General features: G+C 45.5%; 2 protein-coding genes across 11 annotated transcripts in view; one reads left to right on the forward strand and one right to left on the reverse strand.

Moving 5' to 3' along the window:
* GPR89B (G protein-coupled receptor 89B) overlaps window positions 1-5,099 on the forward strand; it is a 198,430-nt gene extending 193,331 nt beyond the window's left edge. For all 6 annotated transcript variants that reach the window (XR_008320031.1, XR_008320029.1, XM_053311585.1 and 3 more), the window contains one exon: window positions 4,531-5,099. Coding sequence is in view for 3 of the 6 variants with exons in the window: in XM_053311596.1 (XP_053167571.1) it covers window positions 4,531-4,544 (14 nt within the window). In the remaining 3 variants the exon portion in view is untranslated. The remainder of the gene's footprint in view (window positions 1-4,530) is intronic.
* HTR1F (5-hydroxytryptamine receptor 1F) overlaps window positions 1-15,578 on the reverse strand; it is a 158,216-nt gene that overhangs the window by 73,836 nt on the left and 68,802 nt on the right. The window lies entirely within an intron of this gene.

Here is a 15,578-nt window from a genome sequence, read left to right on the forward strand (position 1 = left end):
GGTTGTGTGAACCAGGCCACTAAGTTAAAATACCTGGACAAATACTTGGTGCCTGAAATCCAGAACTGTACGCACTAGGTTTACATGTCTGTTCAGGGCACTCCACAGGTGGGGTGCCACCACAGAAAAGGCCAGTCCTATCCACTGAACCTCTGTAGGGAAACCCAGAGAAGAGCCTCCCCAGATAATCTCAGGATAAAGGTAAATCTGTATGGAAGCAGATGGTCCCAAACTATATATAACCTTGTAGGTTGAGACCAGCATTTTGCATTACCTGCATTCACACAGGTGAACACAGAAAGCTGCCCTACACTAAGTCAGACCATTAATCCACCTAGCTCAGTATTGTCTGACTGACACTGGATGTCCAGGATTTCAGGCAAAGGTCTTTTCTAGGCCTACCTGGTAGGGGTGCGCTGGTTCGGCGGTCCTTTAATGGACCACTGAACTGGTTTGGTGGTTCAGCGTTTGGGCCGGTTTAGCAGCGAGGGGTTATCAGTCAGCATCATACTGGAAGTGGCCAGTGCACATGCACATGTCATGTACATGCACCTGCCACTTCTGGTACGATGAGTGGGAGGTAAGGGCACCCTCCCTGCTCCTTAAAGGTAATCCCCCACTGTCGAACTGGCCCAGACGCTGGTTCGTGCACATTCGTACTACCTGGAGATTTCAAGGATTGAAACCCTGGATATTCTGCTCATCCACTGAGCCATTCAGAACTTGCAAGATGTGGTCCATACAGTGAGGGAAATAAGTATTTGATCCCCTGCTGATTTTGTCCGTTTGTCCTCTGACACAGAAATGACCAGGCTATAATTGGAATGGTAGGTTTATTGTAGCTGTGAGAGACAGAATAACAACAAACAAACCCTCAAAAGCCCAGTGCCCAAAAGTCAGCGATGGATTTGCATTGTAGTGAGGGAAATAAGTATTCGATCCCCTATCAACCAGCAAGATTTCAGGCTCCCAGGTGTCTTTTCACTATATGCAGGTAACGAGCTGAGATGAGGAACACCCTCTGTAAGGGAGTGCTCCTAATCCCAGCTTGTTACAGTACCTGTATAAAAGACACCTGTCCATAGAAGCAAGCAATCACTCAGCTTCCAAACTCACCACCATGCCCAAGACCAAAGAGCTGTCGAAGGATGTCAGGGACAAGGTTGTAGACCTGAACAAGCCTGGACTGGGCTACAAGACTATCGCCAAGCAGCTTGGTGAGAAGGTGACTACAGTTGGCACGATAACTCGCAAATGGAAGAAACACAAAACAACTGTCAATCTCCCTCGGTCTGGAGCTCCACGCAAGATCTCACCTCGTGGAGTTGCAATGATCATGAGAACGGTGACAAAGCAGCCCAGAACTACACGGGGGGAACTTGTCAATGATCTCAGGGCAGCTGGAACCATAGTCACCAAGAAAACAATTGGTAACACACTACGCCGTGAAGGACTGAAATCTTGCAGTGCCCGCAAGGTCCCCCTGCTCAAAGCAGCACATGTACAGGCACGTCTGCAGTTTGCCAATGCACATCTGAATGATCCAGAGGAGAACTGGGCGAAAGTGTTGTGGTCAGATGAGACCAAAATAGAGCTCTTTGGCATCAACTCAACTCGCCGTGTGTGGAGGAGGAGGAATGCTGCCTATGAGCCCAAGAACACCATCCCCACTGTCAAACATGGAGGTAGACACATTATGTTTTGGGGGTGTTTTTCTGCTAAGGGGACAGGACACCTTCACCGCATCGAAGGGATGATGGACGGGACCATGTACCGTCAGATCTTGGGTGAGCACCTCCTTCCCTCGGCCAGGGCATTGAGAATGGGTCGTGGATGGGTATTCCAGCATGACAATGACCCTAAACACACAGCCAAGGCAACAAAGGAGTGGCTCAAGAAGAAGCACATGAAGGTCCTGGAGTGGCCCAGCCAGTCTCCAGACCTTAATCCCATAGAAAATCTGTGGAGGGAGCTGAAGGTTCAGGTTGCCAAACATCAGCCTCGAAACCATTCGACTTGGAGAGGATCTGCAAAGAGGAGTGGGACAACATCCCTCCTGGGTTGTGTGCAAACCTGGTGGCCAACTACAAGAAACGTCTGACCTCTGTGATTGCCAACAAGGGTTTTGCCACCAAGTACTAAGACATCTTTTGTGAAGGGATCGAATACTTCTTTCCCTCACTACAATGCAAATCCATCGCTGACTTTTGGGCACTGGGCTTTTGAGGGTTTGTTTGTTGTTATTCTGTCTCTCACAGCTACAATAAACCTACCATTCCAATTATAGCCTGGTCATTTCTGTGTCAGAGGGCAAACGGACAAAATCAGCAGGGGATCAAATACTTATTTCCCTCACTGTATATCCCATCCCAGTCAGCATTCATGCCAGCCAGCCAGCAGTCCTTCTTTAATAGCCATAATATCTATACTACTTTAGTTAATTAATCCACATATTTTATATTTAATATGAAGGAAATAATAATAGAAAAATGCAGTCTGAAATGGATTCGCTTTGAAGTACATCCCGTTGAACAGAATTTGCATCCATGTGTATATTTTGAAGATTGCAGATTGCTACTTTCATAATGAACAAATAATTCAATGTACTCCAGTTATAAAGAGAAAGTCAATGATATGAATCCTTTAAATGAACATTTGGGCAATGATCCAATGATCATTTGGGCAATGATCCCCCAAAAGAACATTATTTATTTCAAATAAAATGGATTAAGTATGTCAAGGTATTTATTGTTCTTGAGTCCTATCGGAAGGAAGTCAGTGTGAAAGACAGAATAATGTTACCAAGTTTTCCCACTTGAAGGGCTCATTGGGCTGATTTATAGGAAACTCCAACCAGCCCTTTTAAATGTATAGGGGAGGCATGCAGGGTATTTAAGAGAGCACCTTTTTTGTCATGAACCCTGCTGCCTATTAAGATAATTTGGGGACGTCTGGTTAAAGTTGCCACCGGCTTGTCTGGAGGCAACTCGGGGCCAGGCCTTCTGCGTGGTTGCCCCAGGGCTTTGGAATGCACTCCCTGTCAAATTAAGAGCTTCTCCATCTCTGATTGCTTTTTAAAAGACTCCTTAAGACACACCTGTTTTTTCAGGCTTTTAATTATTTTAATTAAAAGCCTGAGAAAACAGATGTCTTAAATTTGTGCCGTCGAGTCAGTGTCGACTCCTGGCGACCACAGAACCATGTGGTTTTCTTTGGTAGAATACAGGAGGGGTTTATCACTGCCATCTCCAGTGCAGTATGAGATGATGCGTTTCAGCATCTTCCTATATCGCTGCTGCCTGACATAGGTGTTTCCCATAGTCTGGGAAACATACCAGCGGGGATTCGGACCAGCAACCTCTTGCTCCCTAGGCAAGTTACTTCAGTTAAAAATTAATTGTTTTTATCCTGTGGAATTATTTTAATTGTTTCACTCTGTGAATTGTTTTTAATTGTTTTTATTCTGTGAAAATAATTTGTTTGTTTTTATTTTTATATTGATATTTGTACGCCCTCTACAGATGTATATAAAGGTATAGTGTGCCGTCAAGCCGATTTCTACTCCTGGCGACCACAGAGCCCTGTGGTTTTCTTTGGTAGAATACAGGAGAAGTTTACCATTGCCTCCTTCCATGCAGTATGAGATGATGCCTTTCAACATCTTCCTATATTGCTGCTGCCTGATATAGTACCAGTGGGGATTCGAACCAGCCACCTTCTGCTTGTTAGTCACACACTTCCCACTTAAGGGAAGCCTGCAGATGTATATATCAGGAAGCCCTGCGCCACTTAAGGTAGCCCACAGATGTATATATCAGGTATGTATATATCATGTGTGAGATAGTGGTATAGTGAGCCATATGGGGAGGTATGTCCATAAATATGTTTTAAAATCATATTTATGATATATACCTGCTATATATATACAGATGTATATATCAGGTGTATATATCTCAGGTATATATCATAAATATGATAAACAAACATATTTATGTACATCTCTCCCCATATGGTTCACTATACTGCTATCTCATAATTGTGTGGGGAGCATTTATCTGAACCACCACCCCATGCATGGTTTTTAATTATATTAAGGTGGTTCAGATTTTGCATCAGCTTTTGCATGATTAGATAGCAGCATGCTGACATGCTGAGTGGTGGCAAGAGATGTGTGTGGCAATATAGACATATAATAATAACAATAATATAGAAATACATAAATGCATGTAAATACTTTATTCCTTTACATGAGTACTACACTTGACAGCTGGATCCTGAGTATGTGAATTGACTCCACTGAAAAAGAATGTATTTAAGGTGACGAGATCTGATATGCAAGTTCCATTTGTGGTTTCATATCTATAATCACGAATTCAGACATGTAAGTCAAAACATGATGCTGCAGGTAACACCTGATAAGCCTGAATGGGTCACTGTGCTCCTGGCCATGATATCTCTATCCTTGTAAAAGTGACCTGTCAATTCTTAGTTTGCTTGAATCATTTTATCAAGATATTCTTTTTTTTTTAGTGAAATACATGTGATCCTGAACACACCAGGTCAAGATTACTATTATTGAATTTAACTTCCAGTGGAAAAGCTGGATGGATGTGGCCCAAGAAATCTCGTTACTACAGCAAGAAGACCATATGTCTTACGATGCATGAAAAAAGAAGCCGTTTACAAAGGTCAGCTTCTCAGTCAATCATTTTTTGAAATGCCCCAAAGCATAATTTCCCTTTTATTGTCAGAAGCCATAGCAAGATTTTTTTTTTAAAAAGTATGCCTGAATTGCATAGGTTTTAAACTCTCAGTTAATAAATAAATAAATAACTGATTGGATTAAAATAAAGCCAAAGCTGAAGTTGATATCCTTACAGAATATTTCAAGGGGGGAAATGAAATATTTTCTGTTCTTTTGAGTACTGATATAATTGTAACTAATAATATATGTGTTCACAATGCTAAGTCAAAACCTTTCTGACTAAATGTGTTAATTCATAAAATATTATTCTTTCTAGAGTGGGCTTGTTGAGGAGCTAAAATTATTCACTTTGGATCAGATGCCATAAATAAATATCAGCTTGACTGTAAAGTTATGCAGATTTCCTCTTAGTCTTGCATTAATACTCTGTATTATAAGATGTTTTTATTTAATGATGCCTTTTGAGTGATCCAAGGATATAAATATTTTAGGAAGTGTGTTATCAGGAAATGTACAGGAGACAAAGAACAAACCAACCAGCCAAGAGATCTGGTTCATTCATTCATTCATTCGATTTCTATACCGCCCTTCCAAAAAATGGCTCAGGGCAGTTTACATAGAGAAATAATAAATAAATAAGATGGATCCCTGTCCCCAAAGGGTTCACAATCTAAAAAAAAATTGCATAACATTACCATTACCCTGGGTTAGTGCCATAGCACTGCACAGTAGATGGGGAATATTTGTAGAAAAGATCAGGTGCAATGGGAGAATCCTTAACACTATTGTAGATCAGGTCTTGCAAACTTCATGACCCAAGTAGGTTTCTGTTCTTATCTGCTTCTACAATAATGGATGCACTATATAGAAGTCCAACATGGATTAAACTATTTCAGGCATGTGGACTATGAGTGTGGGTTGTATACTGGCTGTGCATTTTACTTTCATTAAAATATCTGGCCAGCTTTGTCTTTAGAAGGCAGTTATCTAGTGCTACCCCAAGATCTCTTTCCTGGTTAAAGACTGTGTAGATGTCTGGGATTGTCCTTTGGCAGGGAATGACAGGCTGCTGTCTCCATACATGTGCTCATGGGCATGCCTATGTGCATGCACAGGCATGTTTCTGTATGATCAGAACCCCTGCAAAGGCAAGGTGAGGTGTGATTACACAGAGAGGTGCATACTCACACAGGCATACTGCAAATGTGTCCACGAACATGCACAGATGGTGTGAAACCTGCCATCATGACATCACACCTTGACCTATGTAAAGCCACCACTAGCATCATCAGCACCCCACCCCATCAGCATCAGCACCACTAGCATCACCAGCAAATCCCCCCCCCCATGTGTATTACTTTACACATACTGAATGCTCTTTTATTTCCCATTCATCCAGTTGGGGGCAAGCAACTGCTAAGGGAGAGATTTTGTTTGGGAACAACCCATGGGGGAAGAACGAAATATCCACACCAGCTCAGACTGAAGCTATTCCTGGAGTCTCCCACCCCTCACCCCACGTATCAAGCCACTAAAACCTGTGAGACATATTACAAACATTCCAGGGATGAGGATACAATAAATAAATATGTTTCTAGAGGGATATTTGTTCATTTGATATTAGGAGAGAACTCAAGATTTTGTACACCTTTGTGAATTGTTCTTGATGGCATAACCTGCATTTGGTTTGATATTCCAAATACTCAGAGCAAAATGTGAATTAAATCTCCAGGAGCATTTCCAGATGGCAGGCTTTACTGTGAGTTCAAATTTGCCCAAAAAACACGACACAAAAAGTGTTTTTTTAAAACTCCGGACATAAATCGGGGTAGGCTCTAACGGGCAATGAAAAAACTCGAATGATGTGTGAACTGCTCCCTGAGATCCTGCGGGGACTTTGGGGTATATCTGGCCAATATGTGAATGCACACCCTCCATTCCGCTGGAGAATTGTGCATCCCCCTGCAGCAGCATTTTCGTAAAAATCATTGATTTCCTCCTGCATAATGTGTAGTTTGGCCCTGAAAGTAGCAAAATACAGCATTACTAGGATGGTTGATGAGGGTCTTTTTCCCCCCATATGACTGGGAAAACAAAGGGAGTTGTTTGATGAGCATTACACTCCTGCTAGCCTCAAGCCGGGGCAGTAGCAGACTGTAGAAGGGAAGGGAGCAGTCTTACTGCAGAATGACAGCCTATTGGCTTTTTTATTTTTATGAAAAAGTACCAGATATCCCTTCCTTGTGAATTTTCCTATATTCCCTTCCTTGGTGAATTTCATTTCTAATTATTCTTATTTCATTTTAAAGAGCTACTTGAGCTTTCCAGTGCTTCCAATGCTTGGCCAGTACAGCAGGCTGGTTTTTTAAAAAATAAACTACCATACTATGCTAGAAAAATGTAAAAGTCCAAAAGGTAAGACAGAGTGGGCATTGCATTACTCATCACATGTTCAGACCTGCACAACCACTTTCCACACAGCATTTTTGAGAACAAAGGATGTGTCAACTGAAGGAAGACTCTAATTTTCTCTTCAACAAAATATTGCAGTGCTAGGCAAAAAAACACCACACGACATTCCAGCAATAGAAGCACAAATTGTGGGAATGTGTTTGGATATCGACAATCAACCAGTATCAGTTGCACATCTGTCACACTGCCTCACCATTGCCAGCAAAGGTCCATAATGATTTAGAACAATTCAATGTTGTTTGCTTATCACGTGGTTCTCGTACTAGTGTTTTGGAGCTGCAGGGTGCTTCTGAGCCTAGTAATGGTGCGCTGACAAGGTAATGCTTAATGGTAGTAGAGCTGAGCCTGCTACCACCTCTTTGACAGTTAATGTTATACGGAGTGGGGGACGGGTAGGGAGGAAAACAAATTTGTGCTACTTCCCTTCTAGAAAGACTGAAAAGCAGTCCTGGGTGCTTTCCAGATTGGACACTACAACAGTGTCACTACATGCCCATTAAGTGTCCTTCCATACTGCCTGTGTTTTTACATTGCAGTCTCTGGGCTGTCAGCAAGGTGCTGTTCACATGCGTGGTGCCTTCCTTTGGGTTTTATCTTTGTGATACAGCGCTACGATGTTGTAAAGAAAACAGCTGTATTTTCCCATTGCAAAAGGTTCATGCAAGCTAGAAAAGACTGCCCCCCCCCCCGCTGGTGGCTTTATGCAACAACCTCTATTTACGGTTTCAAAACGATTCTCAAATGATTCTGCCAAGCCAAAGTACCTTACCACTGTTCTGTGGGTAATCTGGAAAGTGCCTTGGAGACAGATGAGGTCTCCTAAAGAGGGTGGTCAGAAGCCAGCTTCACATGCAAATACAATAAGCCACACAGGAATCCATGGAACTTGTTTGATCTGAGTAATAAGGTTAGAATCTAATCTCCAGTTACAACCAAATGCAACCCCCCCAACCCCCCCCCCCAAATTCAAACACAGCTCTACAGTAAAGACAAACACAGACAATCACTGTTATGTTAAGAAATCAGAATTTGAATGCAACTCTTTCCTAATAGTGTATAAATTTGGCATTCTATGAAAGGGAAACACCTAATTTGCTTTCCTCCCCAAGAAAACTGAAGAAAAATATTTTATACTAAGAAGAATATATTTATCACATTTCCATCCCATTGTTCCTCGAAGGATCTCAGGACATGGACATCTCTCATTCTATCCTCACAATAACCCTGCAAGGTAACTTTGAATATGCGGTAATGGATCAGATGAACTGCCCACCATGCAATTAGGTGGTGGTGGGATGGCATGAAAGACAGGGGGAGATGTGCATCCCCATGCTCCTGCCCCATGTATTTCAGATGGCCAGCAGATGTATCATCCAAACTGGCTCATAGTTAATCTGTTCTTCCTCCGAAGGGCTCATTCAGGAATCAGACAGATGGAGTTTTTCTTACTTTACACGAGCTTACAAAGCTGGTCTTGCGGAAGTGAGTATGAATTGTCTCATCTGCTAAGCAAGGTCCACCGTGGTTTGCATTTGGATGGGTGACTACATGTGAGCACTGTTTGCTATAAGATATTCCCCTCAGGGCAGTAGCTCAATGGTAGAGCAACCGCGTTGCTTGCAGAAGGTTCCAGTGCAATTCCTGGCATCTACAGGTAGGGCTGGGAGAGACTGTTGCCTGAGCCACTGCCAGTCATTGCAGTACGGAGCTACACAGACCAATGGTCGGACTCAGTGGGTGCATTTGAGCAGTAGTGTACTAGAGGGGCAGTATATAAGTATAATTAAATAAATAAATAATAAATTTGCACGTGACATCAAACTGGAAGTTGCCAGACCCATGGTTAATTTTTCTAACCGTGAATTGCATTACAGGCATGCATCCAAGCACAGCCCCACAACCTCCATTTTCAGGGCAGGGGAGCCCCTCCCTCTTCCTGATCTGCCAAGTCTGCATCCCAGCAAGCTCCACAGCGCTCCTGTTGCCAGTCTGTGGGAAAGGCATCAGAATGTCTACAGGGCAGCAGCCATTGGCCACTATCTTCAAGGGGGTGTGCTGAGCACGATCCTGCCTTTTCAGAATGGTCTGCCTGCCCTTGCCAGGAAAAAGGCATTTAAACCCCTTTTAATGCCATAGAAACCCTTCAGCTGACAGTTTTTGCACCAGCACCCTATTAAGAGCCCCACAACAAAACAGGTTTGCACAAGCACAATTTCTGGCAGTAGGTGGATGCTGAGGGGCACTATTTTTCTGTTTCTTCGGGAAGGAAACACGATAACTTCCTAGGAGGGGATATGTATATGAGGGAGGGCAAAGGATCCAGGGGTCTCGCCTGCTACGATCAAGTATGCTCTTGCGATGGCTCACTCTGGAGCAACCCACGGAGACCAAACCACACTCTTGCCTCCATGTTGGCTTGCCCCCCAGGGATTAGCCCATCCATGAGAGGGCCGGTTCACTGGGTGGGGGGAGGGGACCTTAGGCTTGAATATCTTCCGTTTCTGTCAGACTGTGCGCTCGTGAGTTGAGCGATCCGAAAAAGGAGCCCCTGCTTGTGTGCCCCTCTCCATTTTCTTTGATTAATGATAGAACATTTGCACAGCAACTCCTTCCTCTCCAGGGAAGCCTTTGATGCACCCAATGGAGAATTTGATGCTCCATGTGTCCAGGCGTTGCTGAGTGGGCAGACTGGGGAAACACGGGGACCGGGGACAGATCTTAACTCTCATTCAAATTTCCTGGGTTCAGACTGGCGTTGTGGCATATGCAGATAGGCCACCATGAGGAATTGCAGAAGAAGGGAGCCCTGATTTCCAGCAACTCCAGGAGAGTGGGGTCATTGTGCTGGGCAAAAGTAAAAATGTATATGTTCTGATGGGCAACTGGACTGGCAGAGGCCCCAGTTGTACTGCTTCCTCATGGCAGTCACCAAGACTGGGAGAGCTGTTGCTGGGGTACACATCTCTGCGGCTTGTGTGTGTGGAGAAACCAGGCTGGGCATCATCTACTGTCCGGCCTGTATACGTATCTTCATTTGCTAATACTTTTGTGAGAGAGCAGTCTGTGAGTGAAGGGCTTTCATCACACATTATTAGCAATTCATCCTGATTCCCCTGTTCCCCCGGAGAGTTCTTCTCATGACTTTTGAATGGGTATCCCCATGGTCTTCCACTCTCTTGAGAGAGAGGTCCGCTCTGGAACAACATCCTTCATCATCACATAAGTAGAATCACTCCACTGGAGATAATGTTGCTCCCGCTGGATGGTTCTTGTAAGCCTAGGGACCACACACGTTAACCCAAGGGGAAGGGGCTTGCACCCCCAACATCATTGTACAAAATATTAGACCTGAGCCATTCAAGAATTCCTGGGTGATGCTACCTTTTAAACTCGACACTGAGTATTGCCATCCTGCCTTATGTTCAGAGGCGTAACTAGGGAAAATGGCGCCCAGGGCAAGCACTGAAATGGCGCCCCCCCGTGCCACAACATACTACATTATACTTAGGTTTTTCCTCACAAGCGCCCGCCGCCGCCGCCAAGCCAGGCCACTGACTGGCCGCCAGGCGCCAGCAAGGCAATGGGGGGGGGCGCGGGCGGCGCGGAAGGGACCGCTCGTGGGGGATGGGCTGCCGACGCGCTCCCTTGACTGCTGCAGCGCTGCTGCACTGAGCAGGAAACATTTGTATTAACAAAAAATTAAAAAATATATATATATTTGTCATGTCGGCGCCCCCCATGTGACCAGAAAAGATGGCGCCCGGGGCACGTGCCCCCCCTGCCCCCCCTATAGTTACACCTCTGCTTATGTTACCTCCCCAGTGATCTATTCAGGTTGCCCAGTTTATGGTGCTACTGCAGCTGCAATTTCATGTGCTTGTGATTATACTGCTTTATTGATTCATTTTTGAAGATGCCCATCTTGCCATCCCATCCCCTTCTCTCCTGATTGCCAGGCGGGAGGAACAAGGGACAGAGTTGGAAGAGGGCATGCCTCCATGTGACTTTCCCATTTGACAGGCTTACAAGATTGGGATGGGATGTGGTGGCATCCCTGTTGCCAACTGTTTTATTAGTTTGGAGACATGGTGTGGGGTAAGTGCCTGTAGAAGTGGTCAGTGAGAAGCACCATAGGCATGTACTGGGTGTGATCCCGGGTAGGTCTGGGCTACACTCTATGATTACGGTTCCAGAAACAGCATGAAACCACGGTTATGGTGGCATTCACATTTGGACATAACGCTACCGCCCTGAAATCTCAGGTTGGGATGGCAAAACTCACTACAAACCAAAGGTTCAAACTGGAGTTTGGCAAGGGAAACGGCAGATCGCTTTTACCGCAAAACCGCAGTTTCACACATTTCCAAATTCCAACCTCTGCCCCATTTAACTGTGGTTTCACATTACTTGTGAATGTGGCAGCTTCCTATGTGTCTGTGTTCCAATACAGAGGTGCTGCATCACTTTCCTAAGATACAACAGTATTCCTTTCATCCAGATGAACAGGGTATTGAGTTGTGCTACTAATCAGCCAATCACCTGAATAAATAAATGCTGTTTATATTGCATTTAGATATACTCAGTAAATACTAAAGCTTGTTTCCTATTTGGTGATATATTTTTATTGTTATTAAGAGAAACATGGCTGACTTTACTGTGCAGGGGCGTAACTATGTTGGAGTGGGCCCTGAGACAAGATTCTTAAATGCCACCCCCCCCCCGAGAAATTTTTTTTTAATGACTTCAAAAGGAAGCACTTTTTACATCGCCTGAAAACAGTCTCTCATTTAACACTGTTAGGGTGAGAAGCGCTTCAGCCGCAGATTCTCTTCTGGTAACCTTTATGGCGACTCTTTAAGATATTGTGCACCCCACCCCCCACTGCAGATGGAGGGCTGCGAGGGAGTGGCTTGCCTAAGGCCACCACCTAGTAAGTTCAGTGGGGAGGGGAGGGTGGCTGCCCGATTCATAGCTCAGCCGCTACGCTACACTCGCACACCGTTTTGCATTGTGATTACCGAGCAGAGTGTGAAACCCGATCGCAGCCTCTCTTGGGAGACGGGACGGATGGAGAAAAAGTTCTGAGGACAGGCGCATTCCTAGGCTAGGCGGGCACCTCACCCCGAGGAGACACCCGGGGGTTGGGAGACTCAGAGACCAGGCTCTCCGCAGCATGGCGCCACTCGACGACGTGGCGCCTGCATCTCGCTGGGCATAACCGAGAGCCAGCGCGGCGCTTAGAACCGCAGCATGGAGCCACTCCTGAGTCCTGACACCCCTTGGCCACGGCGCACCCCTAGATTTCAAGGAGGGTCGCTGCAGCCCCCTGGGCAAGACGGTGTGAAAGAAGCCCGGCAGCGTGCCTCCGCTGCCCGTTCTCACTAACCATGCAAGACCCGACAGCGGAAGGGTTTGTGGGAAGGCGAGGCAGGGCGGGGGTTGAAGCCAAGCCCTCCCCACTGGCAAATAAGCAGTGTTGCAAGGCGGGCGGGGGGGAGAGAGAGCAGCAGCATAGCACTCGAGGTGCACGCGCAAACACACACCTTCCCGCCCGAGCTATGAGTGAGAAAAATCCCCACCCCCTCCGGAGTGGTCTCCAGAGCAGCTGGCTCTGCTCTCTCTGCTTCAGTGTTCTGTCCCCGCCCCTCTCTCACACTCACATGCACACCGGCTCCCAGCCGCCGCGCAGGTAAACTTTAGACTCCCACTTGCAGAGAGGGGGACGTAGGCAGATGTCGCCGAGATCCTGGGCTATTTATAGAAGTGCCAGGCGAACGTGGCTGGAGGTGGGGGGATCATACCTCACACCCGCCCCTCTCTCGCTAGGAAGGAAAAATTTTTTCAATGACTTCAAAAGGAAGATCGGGTGGGGAAGAGCCTCTGAGGGGCCCCCCCAAGGCGGGGGCCCCGAGAGAACGGCCTCCCCCTGCCTAATTGTAGTTACGCCCCTGTTACTGTGTTTTGTTACTTTAGAGTAGGTTATTATTTTCTCTCACAACAGGGAAGGGGGAATGATTGCCTATTCCAATTACTGTATTGGAATACTGTAAAACTGAGGTACAATCCAAAGATCCCCTTAAGGCATGTACGTGGGTGCATCAAGGCTTTCATCTTTCTTTCCCCTAATAGAACTTCCCCCCTGTATCATGAACTGCTTTGAAAAGTCCCCCAGATTTCAGAAGCAGGTTGCAATATGGCTTAGGGCAGGCCCCTACTCACAGAAAGACAGGACCCCTGCTGTGCTAATGCATCTGGCAGTGTGATTCACCACACCACTGCCGCTGACTTAAGAGGTTGTGAAAGGGAATGGTAGGGCCTATTCACAAACTTTAGGGATGCAGGATAAGAAGTGTCTAACTTTCTCCAGATATGGTAAATGTTTGGCACAAGCGGAGCCTATAGATAGGATCTAGAGGGCTATGTACACATGTTCCATATGCACACATTTCTCCAATAAAGGTGCTCCTTCATCACTCCAAAGCTACTCTTTGTCTTTCCCAGAGTTCCAAAAAGAGTCTGGAGACATTTGTATATTAACTAACACAAATCTCATTTAAAAACAAACAAACAAACAAACAAACAAACAAACACTGTGTCACCTTTTCAATAGTTTTGAGCCCTATTCCCCAACCACTTTGTGAATTCAGAGGAGTTCAGAGAGCAGTTTAGGGATTCTGAAAGATACATTTGGGTGTGTGAACCCCTCTGGATTCTGAGGTCTGTCTCACCTACCCAATATATAAAAAGTGAAATTATATCCTATACATAACATTTAACAGAGATATTAGAATAGAAGGGATATGTAGAATAGAAGGGGTCTTGTCTTTCTGTGAGTAGGGGCCTGCCCTAAGGATATGTAGAACAGAAGTGGGGGGGGGGGGATTAGTTGACTATCTCATTAAATACCGTTCTATGGAAGCATGGGCATATGTTAATAAATTTGGGCTTCTCCCATAGTGGTTCTAATTCTTGCAAATATTCTATACAAAGTTAAATATGGGAGAAGACATGCTTGCTTGATTTTGTGAGGGAGTGGGTTATAGCAGTGCTGTCAAGCATAAGGCCCCTAGGTCCTATGTAGTCCCCAGTGTGGCCCGTGGCACTTCATATTGGACTCTACACAAAATAATGGGCAATTTCACACAGCCACCGATAAGCCAGTAAGTCTGCAGCATTTAAGTACATAGCAACATGGGAAGCTGCCATATACTGAGTGGTCTATCTAGCTCAGTATTGTCTTCACAGCCTGGCAGCGGCTTCTCCAAGGTTGCAGACAGGAATCTCTCTCAGCCCTATCTTGGAGAAGCCAGGGAGGGAACTTGAAACCTTCTCCTCTTCCCAGAGCAGCTCCATCCCCTGAGGGGAATATCTTGCAGTGCTCACACATCAAGTCTCCCATTCAGATGCAACCAGGGTGGACCCTGCTTAGCTAAGGGGACAAGTCATGCTTGCTACCACAAGACAAGCTCTCCTCTCCATAAAGTAAAATTTCAGGAACCAGGAGCATGTGATCCTGACAGGTGTGATGTCTGAACCTGCACAAGTTCAGTTCCTACACTGGTTACCAGTACCACCTGGCTTTTGCCCCCAATCCTCTGCCCAACTCTGAATATTGGTGGCAAGTGGGTGGAGGATATCAGGCAAGTTGGGCAGAACTTGTTAAGCTTCTGGTTCCTGATATTTTATCTAAATGTTCCCAGCTTCCTGGCTTGCTAGCAGTTGTGTGAAGCCACCCTTTGAACCAGGGGCATAGCAAGGTTGAAGTGGGCCCTGGGACAAATGCAGAAAGAGGCCCTTGCCCTCCCACATTCTTTTTCTGAGAGGTACAAGGGGGAGAGCAAAGAGCAAGATGTCACCCAGCCATTGGTCCCTCTTCCCTCTGGGTCCCAGGGACATTTATCCCCCTGTGTTCTGTTGTAGTTATGCCTCTGCATGGAACCATTTTCAGGGCTAGGAATCGATGTTCTTAGAAGGGCAAAGGGCTGGACTACTAATGCAATTGTCAGCATTTGTGGCCAACTGGAAAGCATGTAGAATGGGTGTTGGCCAGAGCTACAGGGGGTGCTGTGGCCTGGGAGCTGTGAGGAGCTAGTTTTTGGAGAAGTGGTGCTGGTGAAAAGGTTTGGGAAGGCATGATATAGAAGAATGGGACATTAAGGTTGACTGACAAATGCAATTCATAGAAGTTAACTAAGGTTCTACTACTGGTCTTCCTATGTGATTTTACTAGTGATTTTGGATTGTCAGATTTATGACTTTGGTTACAAGTAATTCCTGGTTAGTGAACTGGCCCTCCAACACATTTGAGTCTGACATCCCTGGCTTATGGTATATTGGAGAAACCACTGAATTAGTGGATTGTTCTTTGGAAGTGTTGCCCTTGCAATGCATTTCAACACAT

The sequence above is a fragment of the Hemicordylus capensis genome, chromosome 3 (assembly GCF_027244095.1).
Source record: "Hemicordylus capensis ecotype Gifberg chromosome 3, rHemCap1.1.pri, whole genome shotgun sequence".
In the NCBI taxonomy this organism is placed as follows: domain Eukaryota; kingdom Metazoa; phylum Chordata; class Lepidosauria; order Squamata; family Cordylidae; genus Hemicordylus; species Hemicordylus capensis.